A 24420-nucleotide genomic window follows, 5' to 3' on the forward strand; every position below is an offset into this window, starting at 1 on the left:
CACCAAGGACAGTTACGCACATAAACACTGCACCAAGGACAGTTACGCACATAAAAACAGCACCCTGGACAGTTACGCACATAAAAACTGCACCCTGGACACTTACGCACATAAAAACTGCACCAAGGACAGTTACGCACATAAAAACAGCACCCTGGACAGTTACGCATAAAAACAGCACCAAGGACAGTTACGCACATAAAAACAGCACCCTGGACAGTTACGCACATAAAAACTGCACCCTGGACAACACCCATCGGGCCAGATTACTATGAGGTTCCATTTGTATCAAAATGAAGCGCTCTGTCTATGTCAACTGAGCCTCTGACAAAACATGTGTTTAGGTTTATTCAACTTTGATCTGTACATCAGTTGTGACCAGACTATTTTGATAATTACAGTGTCTATGTTGACTGTTCACCTGACAAAACATTTGTCTGTGTCAATTCAACTTCGATTGGATGTGTCGTCCTACACGTCCTTTGACTGTCATTATGCATGTCGTCCTGATGTGTGGTCTGACAGGGTTGTTATGCATGTCGTCCTGATGTGTGGTCTGACAGGGTTGTTATGCATGTCGTCCTGATGTGTGGTCTGACAGGGTTGTTATGCATGTCGTCCTGTGTCATTCTCCTTGTCATTTGACGGAGTATAGCGCATGATTCGTGCCAGAAACCTCCCAACCAACCAACTGATTGACCTACCAAACATCATATCAAACGTCTCACTGACCATCTCACTGAACAACTTGTATGCTGCACGTGTTGTCATCAACTTTAGAGATTAACTGGTCTACCATTAGCAGATTTTTTTGGAAAGCAAATACCATCACAATTTTGTGAAATATATTCGTCAAAGGTTAAAAACTGATTGGAGCTTAAATTGTTCCATTCCCTCAGCTTTAGTTTATACTTAGTTTGTGGAAGGGAATTGGCCACCGGGCACAGGTAGGTTGTCTGGTCTGTATGGGTCACTTTTGTAAGCTTGATTGGACTACAGCAATAATATCTTCAATATTATGAGTCATCTCTAATAATAGCAAACACTACCAAATAACCAAGCCAAAATAGGCAATGCTGCAGATATTCAGATGTAGGAAACAATGCGCAATGCTACAGCTATTCAGATGTAGGAGTTTTAGCAATACGCAATGCTACAGCTATTCAGATGTGGGAAGCAATACACAATGCTACAGCTATTCAGATGTGGGAGTTTCAGCTGCGTTGATATGTCAAAAAACAACAGTTTTGAGGTACTCCTTTGATAAGGGACTGACTGCCATATTCTTGCAATAAAGACTCTATGGCAATATGCTTGTCAATCCAAAACCATAAACAGCCTGGTTTCTATCTTTCAGCTTCAACAACACAATGAATTAAAAACAACATGCCTCAATAAAGCTATCTTTATTATATCCGAGTCGTATCATTCCATACACATCTCTTCTTAAGAACAGCCATTGGGTAGACAGGAGACACCAAAACATCACAGTGAAAGAGAGAAATAAAAGTCACAATTAATCACGAATCGCTGGACCCTTAAAAAAAAAATTATACAAAGTCTATGGTCAGAGCATACTCTACATGTTTTTGCACCATATACATACTCACATCAAACGAGGGGTGAAAGACCGCTGGGTCAGCCCAGCGCAGACTGAGCAGCTGAACATTGCAACAGAAATGTTCAAAGAAATATCCTTTTGAAATACAATACCACATTCCAATCAAAACAATGCAGACTAATCAGAAACACACCTCCACAAATCCATAAGGCTCGGCCAGGAATAGAACGACTGGCTGCTACGCTGGAGAACAGCTGGACTTCCTGGTTCAGTACACATCATTATAGGAAACCGGAGCACACTCACGGAAACAAACAACCTCAGCAAAACATAAACAAACAACCTCAGCAAAATAATGTAGTAACATAAACAAACAGTTCCAAGACAGCAAATGTATTGGCGGAAGCGCAGTATATAGAAGCAAAAGTGAAATCTTAGCCAGGTGGGGGAGGGGGGGATAAAATGTGTGCGTTGTAGTAGTTGTTGTTTAAGAAAGTGTGACTGGTGACACGCCCCTGCATCACACAATGTCAACAACGCTTGGAATGCTTCTACTGCTTTCCCTCCACTAAAGCCAGCGGCCACATTCAGCCGTGAACTCCCTCTTTGGACTGTGGGCGCCATCCAGGGCAAGCTTAGCGTAATCACCGATGTATAAGTGGTCAAACTCAACTCGTGTCATCCTGCCTGTCTAACTAAATCCGCCTTGCTCTCACGGCCCCTACCCAGCTATTTGCTATTCATAGGTCCAAGCCTCAGGGATGCATCTTAACTGTCCGGTATTCACTTTACACTGAGGTGCACACTTTTGAGTGTGTATGTGTGTTGACTTGAGGGTATCAAATGAAAACTGGTGAAATAGAAAAAAAATGCCCAGACAGAGCACTTTGGTAGGTTACACGTGCATAATGGGGTCAAACTAGTTTTTGTGTCTGCTCCCGTTTTCCTGTGCTTTGCAACTGTATCTTGACTGAGGTGTACTTTTTATTAACTAGAACATACTTGTGTGTGTTTGCGTATTTCTGAACATGTGTATGAGTGTCTGTATACATGTGTTTTTTTATTGTGTAACTGTATTATAAGTGCATGTGTGTGTCTTCATGTGTGAGTATGTTTGTCTTCATGTGTGAGTATGTTTGTCTTTGTGAGTGTGTGTGTGTTGTATGTATAGGAGTCCTTGGTGTGTACATGGGTTCGTCCAGGTTGAGGTCTAACTGAGCAGCTCCAGGTACGTGACGGGCACTTTGCCTTTCTGGTTGCCCCGCTCGCCAACCAGCCAGTCTGGATCCATGCCAGGCACCGTGTACACCGTGATGAGCTGCATGGGGCAGAGAAACATGTGGCAACTCAATCAATCAATTTGTTTATTTGATCAAAAGGCTAGTTTCCATTGGCAGTCCCCCTGCCAGAGTGAACTCAGTCCACATCATAATTATAAAATATATACATATATACAGTACCAATCAAAAGTTTGGACACGCATTATTGTCTACATCAGTGGTTCCCAAACTTTTTACAGTCTCGTACCCCTTCAGACATTTAATCTCCAGCTGCGTACCCCCCCCCCCCCCCCCCCCCCCCCGTTGAAAAAAAAAGTTTTTACTTTAATTCCGTTTTAATCCGTTTCGGCTCATTTTGTTCACCCAGAGGTAGATTGATGGCTTAAAATGAGTGAATAATATGTGCCACAAGTGACCCAAACCTTCTAAGGTTGTTGTTTGCCAGCCATCAACAGAACAGAAGACTAAAAAAACATTATTTGCAGGCGATTGGGAAGATGAGCGAATTCATTTGACAGGCTACGGAGGTCTGTGTTGAATAGGGGGGCGTGGCCGGAGCGGAGTTCAGCACAGACGTGACATTTTCTCAGTGGTTTTGTTGTCTAATTAATGCTTGTTCATCGTTGCGATCGTTGTTGTGTTTATAAGAAAGAAATACAGCCTTGCAGGACAAAATACAGGGGAATTTGGGCGATTTTGATGCACAAAATGATGTTTCCGTCTGAAAGTTGCAATTCTGTTTCAAACGGTACATTCTGCGAATTCCGTCTGTTTTCTGTTATCGCGGAAATTTTCTCCCCGCGTACCCCCTGAACCACTTCGCGTACCCCTGGGGTTTGGGAACCGATGGTCTACATTGTAGATTTATTACGGGAGACATCAAAACTATGAAAGAACCCATATGGAATTATTTAGTAAACAAAAACAAACCAGTTTTATATTTTAGATTCTTCAAAGTAGCCAACTTTTGCTTTGATGACACTCTTGGCATTCACTCAGTCAGATTCATGAGGTATGATAGGGAAATATGAAACTCTGACTTTAATCAAGTATGAATGTATTAATCAAATGCCTTGTATTAATAATGACCTTATATGAAATCACATGCTTATGTAAAGCAGGAACATGGCTTTCTGTGTTTCTGTGTGTGTGTAGCTGACGCCACTTAGTCTGCATATGGGTAAGAGCATGTTTGGACCAGATGTGATAAGAAGGGTCAAACTGTGCTTCTTTCGAACTTGTGAAAACCTGACATCCTTGCATTAATGGGCTTTGCACACTCTTGGCATTCTCTCAGTCAGATTAATGAGGTAGTCACCTGGAATGGTTTTCAATTAACAGGCATGCCTTGTCAAGTTAATTTGTGGAATTTCTTGACCTCTTAATGTGTTTGGTTAAAGACTCTGATTTGTGAACTGTATTAATTAATTAATTAATTCATTCATTCAATCTTTGGTTTAATCCAAACAGCATCTGCGATAAAAAAAATTGGAAGGTTCTAACTATTCCCATACCTCGTCAGCCAGTAAGGAGAGCTCACTGGTGTCGGCCGCGTCGTAGTCGTACAGGACCTTGGCCTTGCGCGTGCCTGTTGCAGGCGGCTGCACCTCCTCGATCTTAAGAGTGCCGGACTCCCGGCCACCGGGGCTCACCGGGGGGCGGGGCGGAGGAGAGGCCCCAGGCAGGGAGCTGCTGGACAGGCCAGAGGGACCGGCCAACGCCCCTGAGCTGGAAGGGCTCACAGCGAAAGCATTCGGAACCCTGTGGTCATAAAGGCAGCATGATCAGGAGGATGCCTTCAGGTCTTGTTTCATGTTTATGCTGACAAGCTATCCAAAGCCATTTCTAAAATAGTCAGATCATTCATTTAGCAAACATTCATCATGTAATGAGTCCATGAGTCCGTGATCCCTGAGCATTAGACACATTGCTCTACTCTCATTCAGCTGAGCTGCAGGACCCTCAGTAAAAGAGGCTTTGACACAGGACAACAAAGGATTCTAAGTAACGGTTGGATTGCCTGCTAAAGACACATTCCTCTCTCCAGAGTGGACGTGATACTTACGAGTCCCCATTAGCACTGTGGGCATGGAGGAGGAGAGAGATAAACAAACAGTCACTGATCAACACGCTGTCAAAGTTTGTAAGACATGTTTGAATGGCAGTGCCTTCAATTCATCAGAGGCTAGTTGTAAACATTTATATGTTCCTGTGCACCCAGTGTGATGCCAAACAAACAAACAAACAAACAAACAATCCCGCCGGCACAGGTTAGAGCTCGCCGGCACCAGAAACAAAAACAATATGGTGACAGGAACACACACTATGTAACTGTAGTACTAAAGCGGTGCTACCGTATAAATACCATGTGTTGTGCCTATGGCTTGTGTGTAGGTTCATTTCACTGTTGCCATTTCAACCCTTTGTGATTCTCTTACCTTCTCAGTTCCTTCTGCAGCTCCTGCATATACAGGTGGCACTGGGCGTAGTATGCAGCCTGGGCCTCCACAAACTCATGCAGACAGCGCAAGTGGTTCACCTGACAATCCCACAAACACAAAGGTGTCAGGAGAAGTAGAAGAGTGAATGATAGAAACGTCAATGTAGGCCTCATCAAAAGACATTTTGAAATAAATGCAGTATTGTCTTTGGCATAATGTTTTAAGATAGGGAGCCAGTTCCAGAGAGGATAAAGTGAGGAAGATTTGGCTAGGGCCCAGTTTTACTACCTGTCTACTCCCTATGGGTTTCCATAATAATATTTTTCCACTGGAAAATGAATCATCTACGGGAGCGGAGGAGGTTTGTTTACTCGGGACTTGACTCACATGAGTGCTGCTAATTCCTTCCAGGAGCAGCCGCGTCACCTCGGCCTGCCTGTCAAACTCCGTCTGAGCCACACGCAACTCGTGCTCGGACTGCGCGAGTAGAAATTTGTATGGAAACACAAACACACACACACACATACAGGTGTACACAAACACAACCACACACAGATACAAAGTAAATAAGTAAATACAAAGCAAATAAGCAAAAAGCATCACAAGAAATGGACGAAAGGCAAATGCTGCAAAAGACTGAAGGTTCACATTATTCACTGAAATAATTGGACTGTATGTGACAGGAGAGTTTGTTTTAAGAATGGACCTTGGCCCACAGAGCTTTGGATTTGTTGCTTGACCCTCATGGTGCGTAACCCCAGTGCCGTGAATAAAGCTGCGTGACCTGAACATCTGTTTGCAATCTCATTTTACACAGAAATGAAACAAATTATGTTGAATACCTTTGAATACCACTCCATGGCTAATCTAGCACAATCAATCCAATGCCTTCTTTCTTGTATTGGTATGACCTCAAAGGCAATGCCAAATGTTTAGTCATGGAACGAGTCATCACTGAAAACCAAAATGTGGTTTTTGAATTTTTGAGGTTGAGGGGGAGGACAGAATTGGGCCCTCAAATCCTCCGATTTGTTGCTTGACCCTTGTGGTGCGTATCCCCAGTGCCGTGAATAAAGATGCAGTCTGTGTTACCTGCGTGACCTGAAAGTTTTTTCTACCACACATTGTAGATTTTTGATCAAGGTTAAAACCCTTCTTTTCAGATCTGGATAAAACTCTTTGCTCTTGACTTCAGAAGTCAGGCAGAGTGTGGAGCAAAATAGGTTTATATTGCCATCATAATACCAACAGCATAAACCTGAGACACGAGACAGTTTTACAGAGTTTTGCATTCCTTTTTCATATGTCTGATGAATCACTCTTATCTTACTACATTTTCCTTGACCCTTCCCTGTGGGTTATGTGTCATTTTGTATTCATTGGGCCCGGAAACATTCATGTAATATTTGGTCTGCTCCCTGCACCTGTCTTCAAGGCTGAGGCCCAACCGAATAGCTCCTTGTTTACTAGAGAGTAGCTCATGTGAAACGGGATGGGTCCCAGGTAGTGTGTGTGAGTGTGTGTGTGTGGGATGGGTCCCAGGTAGTGTGTGTGAGTGTGTGTGTGTGTGGGATGGGTCCCAGTTAGTGTGTGTGAGTGTGTGTGTGTGTGTGGGATGGGTTCCAGGTTAAGAATGAATAGCCTCTCCGAGAAAGTGGGGAGCTCCCAGCAAACATGCGGGTAGTTCCCCTGATACACCTACTTCCAAGTCCAGTTTAATACATTTCACACATCAGTGTGTTTGCTATACTTGATACACACTTAAACATAGAGTGCACATAATCTAATTCTAATACTACAGCACCTCTATCTCTGGACCACTGACAGAAGGAAGAAGAAGAAGAAGAAGAAGAAGGCCTACAATTTCTCTTTTCTTCTACAGTTTAGATGAGAAACACATTCAATTTCGGGAGAGGGTTACATCCAAGCAGCCATGAAGAGGTCACAGGTGAAGAGAAATACTCACTTTGTCCAGCTCCTCACTCCACAGCTGTCACGGGCAGCATGGTGGCAGGGAGAAAGAGCACAAAAGACGTGTTCAGGCAGACCCAGTTGCACAATTGCAAGGTGAACATGAACAACACTCTGGAGGGCCACTGTTAGGCAAGACATCTCACGCATGTGCACACACGACCGACCGCAACTCATCCTTAACTCTCCCCCTAGATAGTGGGGAGAGTGGCCATGAGTGAAAGTGGTCATCTAAGTGGTCATCTAAGGGGTCATCTAAGTGGTCATCTAAGGGGTCATCTAAGTTACTTCATCACAATATGCCTCATGGCCTTTCCTACTGCTACGATGACAACAACAACTACACTCTAAGGATCTTGGGTAATAAATCACATCTATTGCAGCACAGAGGAAGCAGAGAAGGCTGAACATGACACAACCTTCCTCTCTGAGTCAGAGTCAGACTCGGCAAAGTCCCTGGACCACTGGCGGACAGGAAATGAGAGAGGGAGAAAACAGAAGAATAAGACATGCCCGTGACTAAAAGCTAAAAGTAATCTCACAACTTGAATCACTTCCTCCCAATCAATCAGTCAGTTCCAGTAATAGAACATGTGGGCTATATTACGCAAGAGTCGGTTAGTTTCAACTAGAGGTTTCTTAAGTGTTGAGCACCAAGCGAATCCCCCAGCTTCTTAAACACAGGATGCACTTAAAAAGGACAGGTAGTACGGCGGTAACTAAGATGTGTGTGTGTGTAACATAACAAAACACAGGATGCACTCAAATGGGCCGATAGTACGGCGGCAACTAAGATGTGTGTGTGTGTAACATAACAAAACACAGGATGCACTCAAATGGGCCGATAGTACGGCGGCAACTAAGATGTGTGTGTGTGTAACATAACAAAACACAGGATGCACTCAAATGGACCGATAGTACGGCAGCAACTAAGATGTGGGTGTGTAACAAAACAAAACAAAACAAACGTAACTCAGATGGTCTGGCACCTGGCAGACTCCTAGAGAGATGAGGCTTACGGTCTTCCTCACTGAAGCGTCCCCTGCCTGTCTTAACATGCGAGGACAGCCCGCACAGTCATATTCTTACCATGCGAGGAGAAGGAGAGCCTGCGCAGTCGTATTCTTACCATGCGAGGAGAGCCTGCACAGTCATATTCTGTTTTTACTTCTGCACAGGTTCCCCATTACGGCAGTTAAAAGGAATAGCCTCACCCCTCGGAGGGACTGTCAGCTGCACACGTAACAGCGGGTGCCAGTAATTCATTATCAAAGAAATAATCAAAACAAAATCATACCTTTTTCTTCACAAGGGCTGGGAGACATAAGTGGTTATGATGGATTGCTTTTGAATTAAAGTGTGTGTATGTGTGTATATGTGCGTGTGTGTGTGTGTGTGTGTGTATGTGTATGTGTATGTGTATGTGTATGTGTATGTGTATGTGTATGTGTATGTGTATGTGTGCGTGTGTGTGTGTGTGTATAAAAAACGTAAAACATAAGGTCTATACTTGGACAAATAATGTCAGAAAGAATGAGATATCTTGTCCTCACTGCATCAAGTTCAGACATTGCAGTAGGAGAGGGGATGAAACCAACTAAACTGCACAACTTAATGAGCACATGAGTTTGACTCTCAAAGCACTGCTTACAGGGAGTGAAGTGTGTTTGTGTGTGCGTGTGTGTGAAAGAGAGAGAGAGAGAGAGAGAGAGAGAGAGAGAGAGAGGTAAAACGGGTGTGTTCTACACGCATGTAAACCTGAGTGTATGTTAATGTTAAAATCTGAGTGTATATACAGTGGGGAAAATATGTATTTGAACCCCTGCCGATTTCGCAAGTTTGGCCACTTGCAAAGAAATGTGTGATCTATAATTGTAATGGTAGGTGTATTTTAACAGTGAGAATATGTGAGTGAGAATAGAATATCAACAAACAAATCCAGAAAACTGCATTTTATAACATTTATGACTTTATTTGTATTTGATGCAGAAAATAAGTATTTGAACCCCCAAGCAAACAGCAAGAATTCTGGCTCTCAATGACCAGTTATGTGCCCAAGAAGCACACAGATTAGTCCTCATTAGGCCTAACAAGGTACACCTGATCTCAACTGGTGACATGTATAAAAGAAACCTGTCCAAAGAATCATACTTCACACCTTCAACCTCACCACCATGGGCAAGACCAAAGAGTTGACCAAGGACGTCAGAGATAAGATTGTAGACCTGCACAAGGCTGGAATGGGTTACAAAACCATCGGCAAGCAGCTTGGTGAGAAGCAGACAACTATTGGTGCGATTATTCGTGAATGGAAGCAACACCAAACAACTGTCAATCGCTCTAGGTCTGGGGCTCCATGCAAGATATCCCCTCGTGCGGTATCGGTGATCATCCGAAAGGTGCAGAATAACCCCAGAACTACACAGGGGGAGCTTGTGAATGATCTCAAGGCAGCTGGGACCACAGTCACCAAGAAAACCATTGGCAACACACTACGCCGTAATGGTTTGAAATACTGCAGAACTCACAAGGTCCCCCTGCTCAAGGAAGCACATGTACAGGGCCGTCTGAAGTTTGCCAATGAACACTTGAATGATTCTAAGGAGGATTGGGAGACAGGATGTGGTCAGATGAGACCAAAATCAAGCTCTTTGGCATCAACTCGACTTGCCGCATTTGGAGGGGGAAGAATGCTGAATATGACACCATCCCCACCGTCAAGCATGGAGGTGGAAACATTATGCTTTGGGGCTGTTTCTCTGCCAAGGGTACAGGACGACTCCACTGCATCAAGGGGACTATGGATGGGGCCATGTAATGTAGAATATTGGGCTTGAACCTCATTCCCTCATTCCCTCCCATTGAAAACGCAACCTTAAGGATTTGGAGAGGATCTGCAAAGAGGAGTGGACCAGAATCCCTCCTGAGATGTGTGTAAACCTGGTGACCAACTACAAGAAAAGTCTGACGTCTGTGCTTGCCAACAAGGGTTATTCCACCAAGTGCTAAGTCATGTTTTGCTAGGGGTTCAAATACTTATTTTCTGCATCAAATGCAAATTAGGTCATAAATGTTATAAAATGCAGTTTTCTGGATTTTTTCGTTGATATTCTGTTTCTCACTGTTAAAATACACCTACTATTACAATTATAGATCACACATTTCTTTGCAAGTGGTCAAACTTGCGAAATCGGCAGGGGTTCAAATTCTTATTTTCCCCACTGTATACTGCCCAAACTCAATATGTTTGCGTGTGAGCATAGCAGTGTGTGTGTACACGTGCATTTTAAGCCAGTGTTTTGAGTGCCAATGTGTGTGTGTGTGTGTGTGTGTGTGTGTGCTCACATAAATTATGTGCCTCTTACCGCAGATGCACTGGCTGAAAGAACATAATTGCGAGGCCTTGTCTCCTGAAAATCGGGTGCAGCCTATGGGCAAGGGGGGAAGCAGATTATACACATAATCATGCATCAACACAAATAACGCACAGCAGATTTTACACATAAGCATGCATCAACACAAATAACGCACAGAAACCAAAACAGCAGACCAAAACCATACGACAAAGAAAATGATGAAAGGGGAGAGTAAAAGTATTGCACTACAGAGCTTTGAGGGAGAATGAGAAGGAGGTTGCACCAGACAGGTAAACGCTCTGCTCTAAACATGCCCTGACCCCATGCCAAGGAAGTGAGTCACCTTGAAGCACACATGGTGTAATGCGAGAATGTGCGGAGGATGAGGGTTCATCTGCCTGAGGGGATGTTTAGTCAACGTAAAAGCCTGCACAACAAATTCTTAATGAATAGGTCTACCCACACGTCAAACGAACCAAAACACAGCTCCGGTTAAGGGCGGTTTGGCTCCTCAGTGGATATCCACTGGGAAAAAAATATATTTGCAAAGAGCAAGCAGCGTGCATTTACTTTCTCTCAGGGCGCTTTAAAGGAGCCCCAGAGAACCCCCTACACTAGAGCATAGGCCACGGTGGCGTGGGAAGAAACCGTAAGCAAAACCCAGCTCCGGACATGAAGGAACCGATGTGATTGAGACCAGCCCGCAGAACCCAGCTCCGGACACGAAGGAAACGATCTGATTGAGAACAGCCCGCAGAACCCAGATCCAAACACGAAGGAACCGATCTGATTGAGACCAGCCCGGTAGAGACGAACGCAGGGGGGCAGGAGGGAGGCGAGGAGGAGCAGAGAATCAGGAGCAAGTAGAGGTTATCAGTACTACAGCGGTGCAACCTTGCAGGTTGGCAATGACAAGGTGCCAATTGTGACGGGCAAAGAGGCTGGCACCCTCATCTATCATGAGTGCGAAATAACAGCAGCGCTGTGGGCAAAACTATCCCCACAGTTGAGCGAGTGTTTGTTTTGGTCAAACCAGTGAAAAACAAAAATCAAAACAAACAAATAAATAAATAAATAGCAGGCCTAATTTCAAACATGGAATTGCCTACTTTGTGTACTTCTAGGTCTGTGAAAGTAATTACAAAGCTGTTAAATCATTGCTTGTAAGAGTACTCAAAATCCAGTGCATGTCAGTTTGGCTTTTTCTTTTTCTTTGTTATTTCGGTCATGAGTAAATTCAGAGGCCCTGTGGTCAGCTGGGGAATCTAAGCGTGACGCCAAGATGCAGCAGCCCAGCCAGAGCGCCCCCTGCTGTCAGGAGAGAAACAAGCAAGCTTGGCTTGAGTTCTACACAGTGAGAAGCACACAAGTACTCACATCTCCCTCGCACTGTGCAAACAACAACAACAGAGAAACACATTAGCATGCATACACCTCACAACAAGGAGCACTCCACACACAAGCACAGACATATGCCTGGGGATGGTGAACTAAACAGCATGTGAATTGGTGTGTCTTGGAATTCACTCACGGATGTAATATCGGAGATGTAAGGCAATATAAACTCTGCGTATTTAGGTAATTTCTATTGATCTATACAGAACAATTTACACTACAGTTCAATTCAATTCAATTCAATTCTTTTCTCAATTGAACCGCAAAAATTGCAGAAAAACAGAATAAATATATATATTTTTTTTACTGTGACTAAAACTAATCGACACTGTTACTCCAAGCACTTTGGAAAAGCATCCCACAGACTTGTAGTAGTAGTTGGCCATGCAGACACACATGCTCCCCCTAGTGGACACAGCAACTCACAGCAGCTTTGGCCTCTTGGAGCTTTGCCTTCTTGACGCGCGCTTTGCACACATCCAGATCCAGACGCCGATTCTCCAAGAGTCGTCTCTCTTTCTGAAAAGGAGAAAGAGATAATAATAATAATAATAATAATAATAATAATAATGGATTTTATTTGTATAGCACACTTTAAAATACAAAGAGGTCTCAAGGTGCTTAACATGGTATAGACAATCACAACAACAATAATGCAAAGTAATAGAAATGCTAATGAAGTGCAGAAAATAGGATAATATAAAATAAAAAATAAAAAAAAGAGAGATGACCATAACCCTGTGTCAACATCTTTCCCCTAGGTTTTAGAGAACTGATTTATTTATTTACTGAAATAAAAGGCCTGTATCCATCGCAATTTTATGTCGCTGCCCATGCATCGGGGTTGTAACAGTTAGCATTTGTAGGGAAGTGGCTGTGTGTGGTGCAGAGGAGGTCTCCGATGGGTCAGACTCACAGAAATGGTCCTCCAGTCTCCCTCCAGGAAGTTGCGCAGAGGGGTCAGGAAGTTGATGGCGGACGTCTGTAGAAACTCACGCTCTGCCCCACCCAATTTCTTTTGGTACTCGCCTACTGTTGTTAGGGTGCTTCCTGCAAACACACACACACACACACAGACACACACACACAAACTTTAATTAAAAAGCAATCCATCAGACCAACTTATTCTTCAGCTGAAAACACCACATAAACTAAAAACATTAAGTCCCTGGGCGCTGTTCACCTCACTGAAGCATGTGTAGGGGGGAGATATTTCATGTTAGATTATTGTGTTACCAGAAGTTTGTGCATCTAAAATAGCAATGGCTTGACCACCTCCTGGTGGCCACAAAGGCACATTGCATCTCTTCTCACTCCGTGAACATGACACTGGCAAACCCTCACTGTAACCTGATCGCTGAGACAGAGATACTCGCAGCACTTGAGGAAGGAAAATATGATGAAGCAAAAACATGAGCCAGCATAGGTGCTGTTTATTTGCATCAGTGGGTCAAGCTTCCCCTATTTAAATACTGTCTGTATAAACAACAGAAGTCATACTGGCATCACCATAGCTGACAAGCCATGTGATGTACAACATTGGACTGTAAAACATAAACATGGACTTTTCTGCAGCAGCAGTTACATTTATTTCAATGGTACGGACACAATTCTGTCAAAAACTGATGTGAATTTGAGCATTGCTTACAGCAGTAATTACAAAAGAAAAGTCTCTGTCTCTCTCTCTCTCTCTCTCTCTCTCTCTCTCTCTCTGGCTAGATGTCAGAATGGATCTCAGGTTTCAAATAAGGAGGGGTAATGGCATCTATTACTTCCATCTTCAGGCGAGGGGGGTGGGGACTGGCAGGAGGAGGAGAGGTAAGTAACAGTGATGGAGGCCAAAGCTGCTCTTACTGGAGGCTCAAGCAGGCAGGGGACACAGAAGTGCTGACCAATCAAATGTGCTCGAGAGAAGTACCACCTGCAAAATGCTACAACATACAGATCTTTCAGAAAGTATTCAGACCCCTTCACCTTTTTCACATTTTAGGTTGCATCCTTGTGCGAAAATCTTTTAAAAAAATGTTCCCTCACCAATCTGCACTGAATACCCCATAATGACAAAGTGAAAATTTAGGATTTTAGAAGTTAAAAAGGGAAAAACTGAAATACCATATTGGCAAAAGTATTCGGACCCTTAGCTTAATACCTAGTTGAAGCACCTTGGGCAGTCTTCTTCTATGACGCAACAAGCTTTGCACAACCTGGATTTGGGGATTTTCTGCTGTTCTTCTCTGCAGATCCACTCAAGCTCTGTCATGGGGACCGTTGATGGACAGCCATTTTCAAGTCTCTCCAGAGATATCCGATTGAGTTCAAGTCAGTGCTCCGGCTGGGCCACTCAAAGACTCTCTGGCGTTGTATTGGCTGTGTACTTAGGGTCACTGTCCTGCGTTGTCTTGACTGTGTACTTAGGGTCACTGTCCTGTGTTGTCTTGGCTGTGTGCTTAGGGTCACTGGAAGGTGAGCCACCGGCCCAGTCTGAGGTCCTGAGTGCTCTGTACTAGGTTTTCATTAAGGACATCTCTGGACCTTCCTCCGTTCAGCTTTGACATTCCTCCCTCAACCCGGACTAGTACCTCAGTACCTGCCGCTGAGAAACACCCCCACAGCATGATGCTGCCACCACCATGTTTCACCATTGGTATGGCATTGGGCAGGTGATGAGCGGTGTCTCGTTGCCTTCCGGACATTTCGATCTTTTGAATCATGTCATCTGACCAGAGAATCTTGCTTCTCTCAGTCTGAGAGTCCTTTAGGTGCTTTTTTGCAAAACTCCAAGCAGGGTTTCCTGTGTCTTTCCCTGAGGACAAGGGAGGACTGTGCAGCCACTCCGCCATAAAGCCCAGGTCCGTGGAGAGTTCCAGTGATTCCCATCCCAGCTGTCAGAGTGACCGTCGGGTGCTTGGTCACCTCTCTTACCAAGGCCCTTCTCCACAATTTGCTAAGTTTGGCTGGGCGGCCAGCTCTAGGAGGAGCCCTGCTTGTTCCAAACTTCTTCCAACTGGGAACCTTCAATGCAGCAGATATTTGTAGTAGCCTTCCCCAGATCTGCGCCTCGGCACAACCCTGTCTCTGAGCTCTGCAGGCAGTCCCTTTGACCTTGTGGCTTGGCTTTTGCACCGATATGCATTGTCAGCTGTGAGACCTTACATAGTCAGGTGTGTGTGTGTGTGTGTGTATGCACCTTTCAAAATCATGTCCAATCAATTGAATTGACCACAGCTGGACTCCAATCAAAGTGTAGAAACATCTCAAAGATGGTCAAGGGTAATAGGAGGCACCCCTAAATTGTCATAGCAAAGGATCTAAATACTTATGTCAATGTGATCTCAGTTTTTCCTTTCTAATACATTTGCAAACATTTCTAAAATCCTGTTTTTCACTCTGTCATTATTGGGGAAAGATGGGGTGTAGATTGATGAGGGGAAACATGAATTTAAACGATTTTAGCATTAGGCTGCAACAAAAGGTGAAAAAATATGAAGGGGGTCTAAATACTTTCTGAATGCATCGTACATGTGGTGTTTGTTGTTGACGGTGTTCTGTTGGTGTTGGTGTTATTATTGATCCAATTACAAGCATACAATAAGCATTATGAAGTGGTCAGAAATGAATGAGCACTGCAGAAGCTGAATCTATGGCTCACTGATGGTTATGTGAGCTACTGCTACAACTGTTTTATTACCAGAAAGGTCCCGCTGTCGTGGAGATGATGAGTGAGTGAGTGAAAAAAAAGGTATGTAGACATACAGCAAATCTAAAGCCATCAGAGGGGGAAAAAATTAAACAAATAAAAAAATGAAGCCATCAGAGGGTTAATCTTCAATCAGGCTATTTTTCCCCACCACTGAGATATGAGAGAACGCCCAAACCTGGCGTACCTGAGGAAAAGGTGCCTCTTGCAGTAACGCCCAAACCCTGCACACCTGTGGAAAAGGGGCCTCTTGCAGGTGACTTACCGTATGGAGTTCCAGGACCAAAGTCTTTAGCCGCATCCAGCATGTGCTGCCCCAGCAGCTCCGCATTGGTGGTCCTCAGGGGAATCTTCTTGTCCAATTTCTCATAGAAGAACTCCTCAATACGAGCACCTGAGCAGAGGCACACATCAGCCAACAGCAGGGACACACACACACACACACGCACACACACACACACACGGACAGACACACACACACACACACTCGCACACACACACACGCCCAACCTTAAACCTGCACACACAAACGCACGCACACACACACACACACACCCCTACCCCCCAATACACACACACACACACACATTCTATGTTTAACAGATTGTCTGCAATTTAGTGCCTTGCACTTAATGTGGGAAATGGGGATCATGGATGGTGAATAAGAGCAATTCATCACTCCACTTCTGAGTGATTCATCTCCACTCATCTCCAGCAGAGAGTCGGAAATGCATCACCGATGTTGCATTCAGACTTCAGACCATTGAGAGGCCGTTTGAAAGCGGGCAGTTGCTGTAGCTGCATTCAGATGTAGAGCTACTTTCAAAAGCCTTTTGGAAAGATTCTGGCATACTAACATGGCAACACTTAACATCTTTATTTCTTTGCATTCGCTTATCTCCTCTCAAAGCTCCATAAGCTTCACTGCTCACAAAGCCAACAGGATCGCTAGATTAGAACTACACAGCCAGCAATGCAGAGACAAGCAATTTTGTGCCATCATCCATAACTGTCTCGCTATCATAGAAGATAAACATAAATAAATCTATCAGTTATGTTGGGCGGGAGGACAAGAGTGAAACGGCATTCCTTGCTGGAAGGCGGCCAACAGTCCATTAACGAAACAGAGGATTGTCTTCTAACGGGTCAGTACTGCATGGACTGTCTTCTAACGGGTCAGTACTGTACGGGTCGCAGAGGAGAGAGCACAAACAGTGCAGTAAAGGGATGAGTGCCACTGCTGACAATCACTAACATTTAGACAAACACAGAAGCCATTGAGTCACGATGACAAATACATGAACAATATAAAACACACTGGGAAACCAACCAAAACACTGAAACAAACTGCGAAGTACAATGTACTTAGCGCACGGTATAAACAAGCCCATATTTGAGAACACACATTACAGCCTTGCTCACAACAGGAGAGGTGCTAATGTATGTAGGAGGACACAAAAGCTTGACTTGCAAAAAAATTAGATGCATACTGATAGAGAAATGTAAAACTCTGACTTTAATCAAGTATGTATGTGTGTTAATCATATGCCTTTGTGAGCTGAAACATGACGTTTCTGTTTTTGTACATCTTTGATTCTTAAGTGCTGACGTTTCTAACTCTGTACGTGAGCTTAAAAGTGTACCTTCTGTGTGTGCGTAGGCGAGAGCTGAAAAGAAGAACTAGTAGTAACTTCTTTTCTGCCTTGCTGATGCATTACATTGCAAAAAGCATGACCTCGGATGTATGAAACCCACCATGTGGTTATCTCTGCTGACATAACGCTTTGGTGTCAGAGAAAGGCTAACTTCAACCTGTATAAACCTAGTGTGAAACTTTGCTTCTCTCTCGTCTGCTGCAGTCTGGGAGGTAGCCCGGGCTCTCTCTCTCTCTCTCTTTCTCTCTCTTCCTCCAAGATGACAATGAGCCCATGCTTCTCTCTTGTCTGCTGAGACATGACTAAGCCCGATATGCATATTGAATAAAAAGACACTTATACACAACTCCAGAGTCCGAGGTAAACTTGAGTGTGAATTTTCACCTCCGAGTTGAGACAGTGGTCAAAGACCTGTCCTTCGACATAAACTGTCCACAAGATTCAGGACAGTTGGCTGAACATGTACAGGACAACACTCTAACAAAAGAGGCATATGAGGCCTTCTTCGGGAAGTGTGTGGATACAGAGAAGACACCAATAGCTTTCAAAAGCACAAAGAGATAGCAGTGTTCCTCAGGAAAACACACAGACACTGAGACCGTCACAAAACACAGGTTCTAACAGAAAGGCAGGGCCCTCGACCACCCCTTCAAGATGACACCATGCTACACAGTACAATGTCCTATGGTCATCAGAGATCACTGATGAGGAAGCTTGCTACAGCTCTGAAATGATCTCAGAGGGTGCAGCACTAGAGAGCCTCTCATCTTTTTGATGCCTCTCAATGGGGGTGGTCTGCAACGCAGAGGCGTGGTCACTTGCTTTGATAACTCCTGCTGTTGTAGGGTAGTTACCAAGACACACTTCTAGCATTGCTACGAGAACTCGTGTTACAGCTGGTGCCTTACAGGAAGAACCGCCTGGAGTCCCCATTCAGACGGGAAATATCCATAGAGAGCAAGAGATTACAAATGCAGCTCATTCTATTCATGTACCAAGAAATCTAACGAATACAAATGAGTGCATTACAGAAATCTAATCCAATTTTCTAACACTGTTCAGAAGGAGTGGGAATTCTATATGAAAACCCGCCAAATAAGTTGAAAGCCAGTTCATTTATTGGCAAGGTCCACTGGTTGATTTCCAGAGAAGACTTACCAAACAAACAAACTGACTTTCACAGCAATCTAAATCTTGGCAGTGCTATGAGGAAGGTTCCCTATCGGGACACCAGAGGCACCAGCTCAACACATGTTCGCAGCGATTCCCCCCCACCCCCACTAGAACACTCGTAGGAGAGAGGGGGGGGGGGACCAGGACATAGAGATGAGAGACAGACTTACCAGTGCTGTCGACTGGAGCAGGAGAGAGCCAAAAAGTCACAGGTTAGAAGTCCCTACCGAACCAGAGCCCCATCGACACTCCAGAGGTGCCAACACACAGACTCAAACCCCAGCTCCCCTTACTCACAGTGGTACTGGTTCAATTAGACCAAGATTATGGGACTGCTATTGCTTATTATTATGTTTAATAGTTATCTTTCAAGTTATTGTTCTAGTTATCCTTCAACCATGTGAGGGACCGCTCGGTCACCCCATGTTATGGGGATGTGGCGACTAGAGATAGTGGTGGAGAGGAACAAACCACGGGGCACGGGATGACAGTTCTTGTAGAAAAATATATATATTTGTATTTATTATGAAACATCATAGTGGATGGGCCTTTGGCCTGGGACCTTACTTGGGTTGGGCTGCAGAAGAACCTCCGTCTGCCTGAAGATCTTCTCTGTCCAGTTCTTGGTGCAGTCGCCACGAGCGACCAGGTTCTCGAGGTGAGCGTCAAGCTCGGTCTTCTCCGCCTGGCCCAACTTCTCCTCTGTAAACTTCAGAGGGCAAACAGAGAGGATGACCATGTAGGTTTTCTTTCCTAGTTTGATTTTCTGAGCAACACCAGCCTCTCTTGACCTGTGCAGGTCAAAAATCTATCTCACACATTTCCCCACGGACCAATATTAAACCAGCCCTGATAAACAGACCTGTTCCACTTATGGCTGAGAAAACAAATGAAGCAATTTCATCACAGATGAGAGCTTACATCTCTCATCCACAACCCCCACCACCAACCCAGCCCCCTACACACACACACACACACACACACACACACACACACACACACACACACACACACACACACACACACACACACACACACACACACACACACACACACACACACACACACACACACACACACACACACACACACACACACACACACACCTCTCACCGCATGAGAGCCATAAGTGCTGCACACACTAATACAAGTCTACAGGAGGGGCGCTTGACACTAGATGACTGCAGTTCATTTTCAACGGTCACGTAGGTGAGCCACGGCACATTTCAGTGAGCCTGCGTGACCGTGTTGAGGGAGGGCATGTTGACTGTGTTGAGGGAGGGCATGTTGACTGTGTTGAGCCTGCGCGACAGTGTTGAGTGGGGCATGTTGACTGTGTTGCATCCATGAAGCAGCAGCACAAAAATAGACCCTAATGCATCAACAAGGCACCACCTACAAGCTACCTGGAAATGTCCTGCACCTGAATGGTGTGGGGACACAAGCAGCTGTCCCTTTAATAATGTATCTGTAAAAACAGCATACTGCATGTGCAAGAGCTTTGTGGGAAATTGAGAATTTGTCGAGGGAAGGCCGGAGGTGTTAAAGGTATTACTATGTGACTGAAATGAACGTGTTAAATTTGTGTAAAAAACACCTGCTTCATTAACATCTTAACAGCATGAATGCATCCGAAACAAACATACTCAGAACAGCAAATGCTTGAAACAGAGGCACAGTGAATCAGCCTGAGGGATTTCCAGGTACTCTTTTAATTACATCCTAGCCTATTTTCCTGAGACGGAGAGTAATGATTGGCTCAGAGGACACGCCAATCAAAATGGCAGAGAATCCGACTGGCTTACACGACGAACAATCCCAGCCCAGCTGGTTCTGATGACCACCACCACACTCCCCTGTCAGCTAAAACAAAGCCTTACCTAGTCACAGAGGGGCAGAAACAAACAACAAAGGAAAACCATTTTTTCTCATTAGTGTAAGTTAGCTTTGAAAACATGCCCATCACAAATCTGGGTCACTGCATTGAGATACATTACCCCACACTTTCCTATTCACCACTTGTCCCGACACACCCTCATCTGAAGGATGATTTCTTATTAGTGTAAGTTAGCTTTGAAAACATGCCCATCACATAAAATGCCATAAATCTGGGTCACTGCATTAAGATAAATTACCCCACAGTTTCCTAGTCACCACTAGACACCCTCATCTGACGGACTGCCTACTGGCATTTAGTGTGCGTATGTAACGGTGACTTTACAGTGCTGTGCGCAGTGAGTAAACCTCACTCCCCGGAACCTTAAGAGACGTGCTAGCCACAGATGCTAGCACCCATGGGTTTTACCCCGTCCCTAGCACGCTCCAGGTTTGCGAGGTCGAGTCTGGTGATACATTGTGCTGACGAGCACAGTCTAAGTTACATACACACACTCTAGAAATGAGTCCCATAGTGCTCCTCTCACAACATCACTCCTTTTGATTCATCTTATAATGTAATGTAATATTCTGTAATGACTAACAAATGAATATAGTAGTTTTACAGCACTGAGGTGTCAACTACAATCTGCAGAAGGGAATGTGCTAAAGGCAATGTAGCATATGAGCACATGCAATAACATTGCAGCACCTAGTCCCTGATAACTGACCCTGTGCAGCCTATGCAGACAATAGTGCCATCAGGTAGTTTCTATCAAGTTGATATGGGAGTGTGGCTAAGAGTGTCTCTGATCAGTAAGTCAATATGAGCAAGAGGCTCTCAACATTACCGGTCAAACCGGAACAGGTTTAAGTACATTATACTCCTAATTTTTTTTTTTTTGCAATACGCAGAAGGTAATTTCATGCTGCTGTGATCCTGCCTACACGTGCTTGGTGTAAGAAAGGGTTTCTGACGATAGGGTCTTTCTCCTCTGACCTTGTTCAGGTCACGCTCGGCTGAACCGCTCTGGGGTTTCCCTGTGCACTCTGCAGGGGTTGTATGAGGCATGAGTCAGGCCTTTTGGGCTGAACAGGATCTACCACAAGGACGCTCTATGCATTCATGGTGAACAGTGGACAAGATTTCCAGGAAGCACTTGTGCATATTCAACATATTGACCTATTTTGTCAAAAGGGGGAAATATGTTTGTGCAGAAAATCAACAACTCTGCTGGTGAAACCTTGGAGTATAATGTCTATATTTCATCCTCCCACCATATAGGATTTCCAAATGACTTCAGACGTGAAGACTGAGAGCATGGGCAGACTCCACAGGTAGCACAATAAGATACAGGATTGTCATTCAGTTTCCTTAAGCAGGATGAGGCAGGAGACTGCAGGGCCCAGTGCAGCAGTGCATGTTTAGCAGTGAACTCCACACTCTTCCTCCCTCTGGTTTGCAGACACAGCAAGAAAGTAGGAGCTTAAAAGGGAAAGGCTGTCTACTAGATCATCCTCGGGGATGTGGTGGATTTCCTCGGTTGATACCAAAGGTTAGACCCTCCTACCTTTCCTCCAGTCACATGGTTGGTCATGAGTGGTCATCATCGAGGAACGTTCATGGTAAGTGATTTTGCACACAGTCGATCTTGCCGATCTTGCAGATATTTTTTGTATTTTTATTTTTCCAACTAAACATTCAACCAGCATTGCTATGCTATCCAATACTAGGTTTAGTGTTTGTCTGAAAATATACTTACATTTTGCACCAAGAACAATCCTATTTAGGAATACATACCTTATTATTATTATTATTATTATTATTATTATCATCAAAATGTTAAGCTATTTGTTCTATTGATGGCCACAATGATGGTTCGAGATATAAACTATCTTATATAGATATTCATTAGTAAAGCGGATAGCGATGTGCAGTAATTGTACTCATACAGGCACTAGTCTTACAAGATGTCATCAGCACGTTGAAAGTACTCTGTACACCGTGCGTGTAAATTCGTAGTAGAGAAATGTATTATTTCAGACTGTCACAGAAGGTCCCACTTGCAGAGATACGGTGCCATCACTCCTTTAGTATCAGTCAGATAAGATGCTTGGGAGCGTTCATCTCTATTGCCAAACACCCACACCAATAGCTTAATGTCTATTGGGACTGTCGCTCAAACTGTTGCTTTGCCACAGCGCATAAACTGTTCATGGCCATGTATACAGCGCTCGGGGAAGCACTTGGTGCGGCATAGCCCAGATCCTGGTGACTGTCACATGCACCCTCCGGCCCAACAATGAGGAACAGTCATAAATAATGGATTCTGTCTAAGCTTGCCTTTATCGGCTTACATTGACGGGAAACCGGCGCATGTTCCCCTGAAAAAAGTGTTAAGGGTATACATTTATTTTGGTGACATATGGATGCGCACAGGTGCAGCACGAAGTTAGCTACATCAGCGTTCGAGTTTGGGACTAGTAGCCTATTCATGAAAGATAATATGGGGGCGGACATATTCACCCATCCATTAACACTGTTCACATTCTAGTCGAAGTGTGTAAACATTATTTTGCGTGGTTTGGGAAAATCAATTGTCAATGACATATTGCGAAAACAGCGACCAATTACCTGGACAGCCCGGGTGAAGAAGACGCCCGCATCCGACGCCAGCTTTTTCACGTTAAAATCCATCTTTTCAACCTCTACACCGCTATGAACATCGGCTTGCGCTTATCCCCCACAACGAGGACGGGAAGCTCCAGTGCGTACTGAGATGCGGTGGCATAGGCTGAAGGCGGCTACCTAGCCTCTAATCTGCTAGCATCCGTCAATCGGAAATCCTCAAACCACCCTAGCTTTAAAGGGGACAGCGCCAGAAAGACACAGCTTAATATCCTATTGATATCCTTTGGGCTGGAGGCAGTCACGATACAGGCAGCTGATTATTATTGATACAAAATTAAAAATACAAAAGTCATACATCGAAAAAAATGATCAGTCTAATGTAGGCCTAGGCTACGACATTTATTTGGATCTAGTCATGAGCTGTAGGCTGTCGTACTGGTTATATCCTATACATACTGGTAGTGAGACAAAAAAAAACTCTTAGGATGTTTTGTTTTGTTTTTATATATGTAAAAAGCCTACATGTAGGGCCTATGTTTTAATACTCAGTAGGCTAATCTCATATGACTAAATTACCAAACTAAATTCTGCCCAACATTTCAATATAGTAATCGTTTTAAAAACACAACCTAATCTAAAAAAAGATTAATATTAGTAATTGGCTCGGTAGCGCGCCTTAGTGACAGCTTTCAAAGTAATTTTGCAGAACCTGATTCTATATGACTGCAGTGTTCAGATGGTTTGTATTTAATCTTTTTTATGTTCTCAAAGAAATGTCCATTTCACTCCATACTGGATAAACTGCTAGCCTAATGTACACTGCATCACTGTTTTGAATGACAGATGACCAAATGTGTGATTTTGTATTTTTACGCACCACTTCATAATCAGTATTTATTTTAAATTCATGATAATATATTAAAAATTAAACAAATTAAAGGTACTTCTTTGCTTTAGACAACAGAAGCATGTGAAACATGAAAAACAACTGCATTGCAGGGATGGTCACACAAATGTGATCCCTATTTGATGCCTCTGGCCAAGTCCTTCATGGAAATGGGGGATCTCTGTTGGTTTCCCTGGGTGGTGTGTGTTGGCAGTCTCCTAGCATCAGCCTCGGATGGCCTCGTCAGACAGCGCCACCTAACAGTCTGATGCATATTGCTCACGAAGCTGGAAAAGCTGGGAGATTCATCAGCTGCAATGTCCCTGGCTGTCCGCAATGTAAATCACAGGAGTACACACACATCCTGGGAGAGACACGTGAGGGCGTCTCAATCGGTGCGCTAGGGAGCATTTAGCAAGACAAATGGAACAAGACATATTCACTAAAATTGAGTAATTACGCAAAAGCAACATCCTGTGGTTGGTTGATCTGCATGTA

The 24420-nt window shown here is 44.1% G+C and overlaps 1 protein-coding gene across 12 annotated transcripts; it reads right to left on the bottom strand.

The window, feature by feature from the left end:
• Positions 1 to 1390: 1390 nt before the first annotated feature.
• On the bottom strand, positions 1391 to 23289 carry sh3glb2b (SH3-domain GRB2-like endophilin B2b). Of its 12 annotated transcripts, XM_031577349.2 has the most exons (15): positions 23040 to 23289; positions 19097 to 19238; positions 18700 to 18711; positions 15967 to 16095; positions 12921 to 13054; positions 12431 to 12523; positions 11987 to 11998; positions 10619 to 10681; positions 7673 to 7717; positions 7249 to 7272; positions 5670 to 5759; positions 5280 to 5380; positions 4907 to 4921; positions 4356 to 4602; positions 1391 to 2879 (listed from the first exon to the last, which is right to left on the bottom strand). In XM_031577349.2, the coding sequence occupies exons 1-15, from the start codon at positions 23100 to 23102 to the stop codon at positions 2772 to 2774; spliced, it is 1278 nt and encodes a 425-aa protein (XP_031433209.1). In that variant the 5' UTR covers positions 23103 to 23289; the 3' UTR covers positions 1391 to 2771. The 12 variants fall into 12 exon arrangements, with proteins under 12 accessions (XP_031433209.1, XP_031433211.1, XP_031433210.1 ...); XM_031577351.2 differs by lacking the exon at positions 18700 to 18711; XM_031577350.2 differs by lacking the exon at positions 11987 to 11998 and having other exon boundaries at positions 23040 to 23288.
• Between the last annotated feature and the right edge of the window lie 1131 nt (positions 23290 to 24420).

This window comes from Clupea harengus, chromosome 12 (assembly GCF_900700415.2).
Source record: "Clupea harengus chromosome 12, Ch_v2.0.2, whole genome shotgun sequence".
Taxonomy (NCBI): domain Eukaryota; kingdom Metazoa; phylum Chordata; class Actinopteri; order Clupeiformes; family Clupeidae; genus Clupea; species Clupea harengus.

Coding starts and splice junctions, on each gene's coding strand:
- sh3glb2b (XM_031577349.2), bottom strand. CDS start 23,102: ATGGATTTTAACGTGAAAAAGCTGGCGTCGGATGCGGGCGTCTTCTTC. Junction 12,524..12,920: donor GAGACTGGAGGACCATTTCT/GTGAGTCTGACC, acceptor TCTCCTTTTCAG/AAAGAGAGACGACTCTTGGA. Junction 7,718..10,618: donor TTTCAGCCAGTGCATCTGCG/GTAAGAGGCACA, acceptor CCTGTCCGCCAG/TGGTCCAGGGACTTTGCCGA.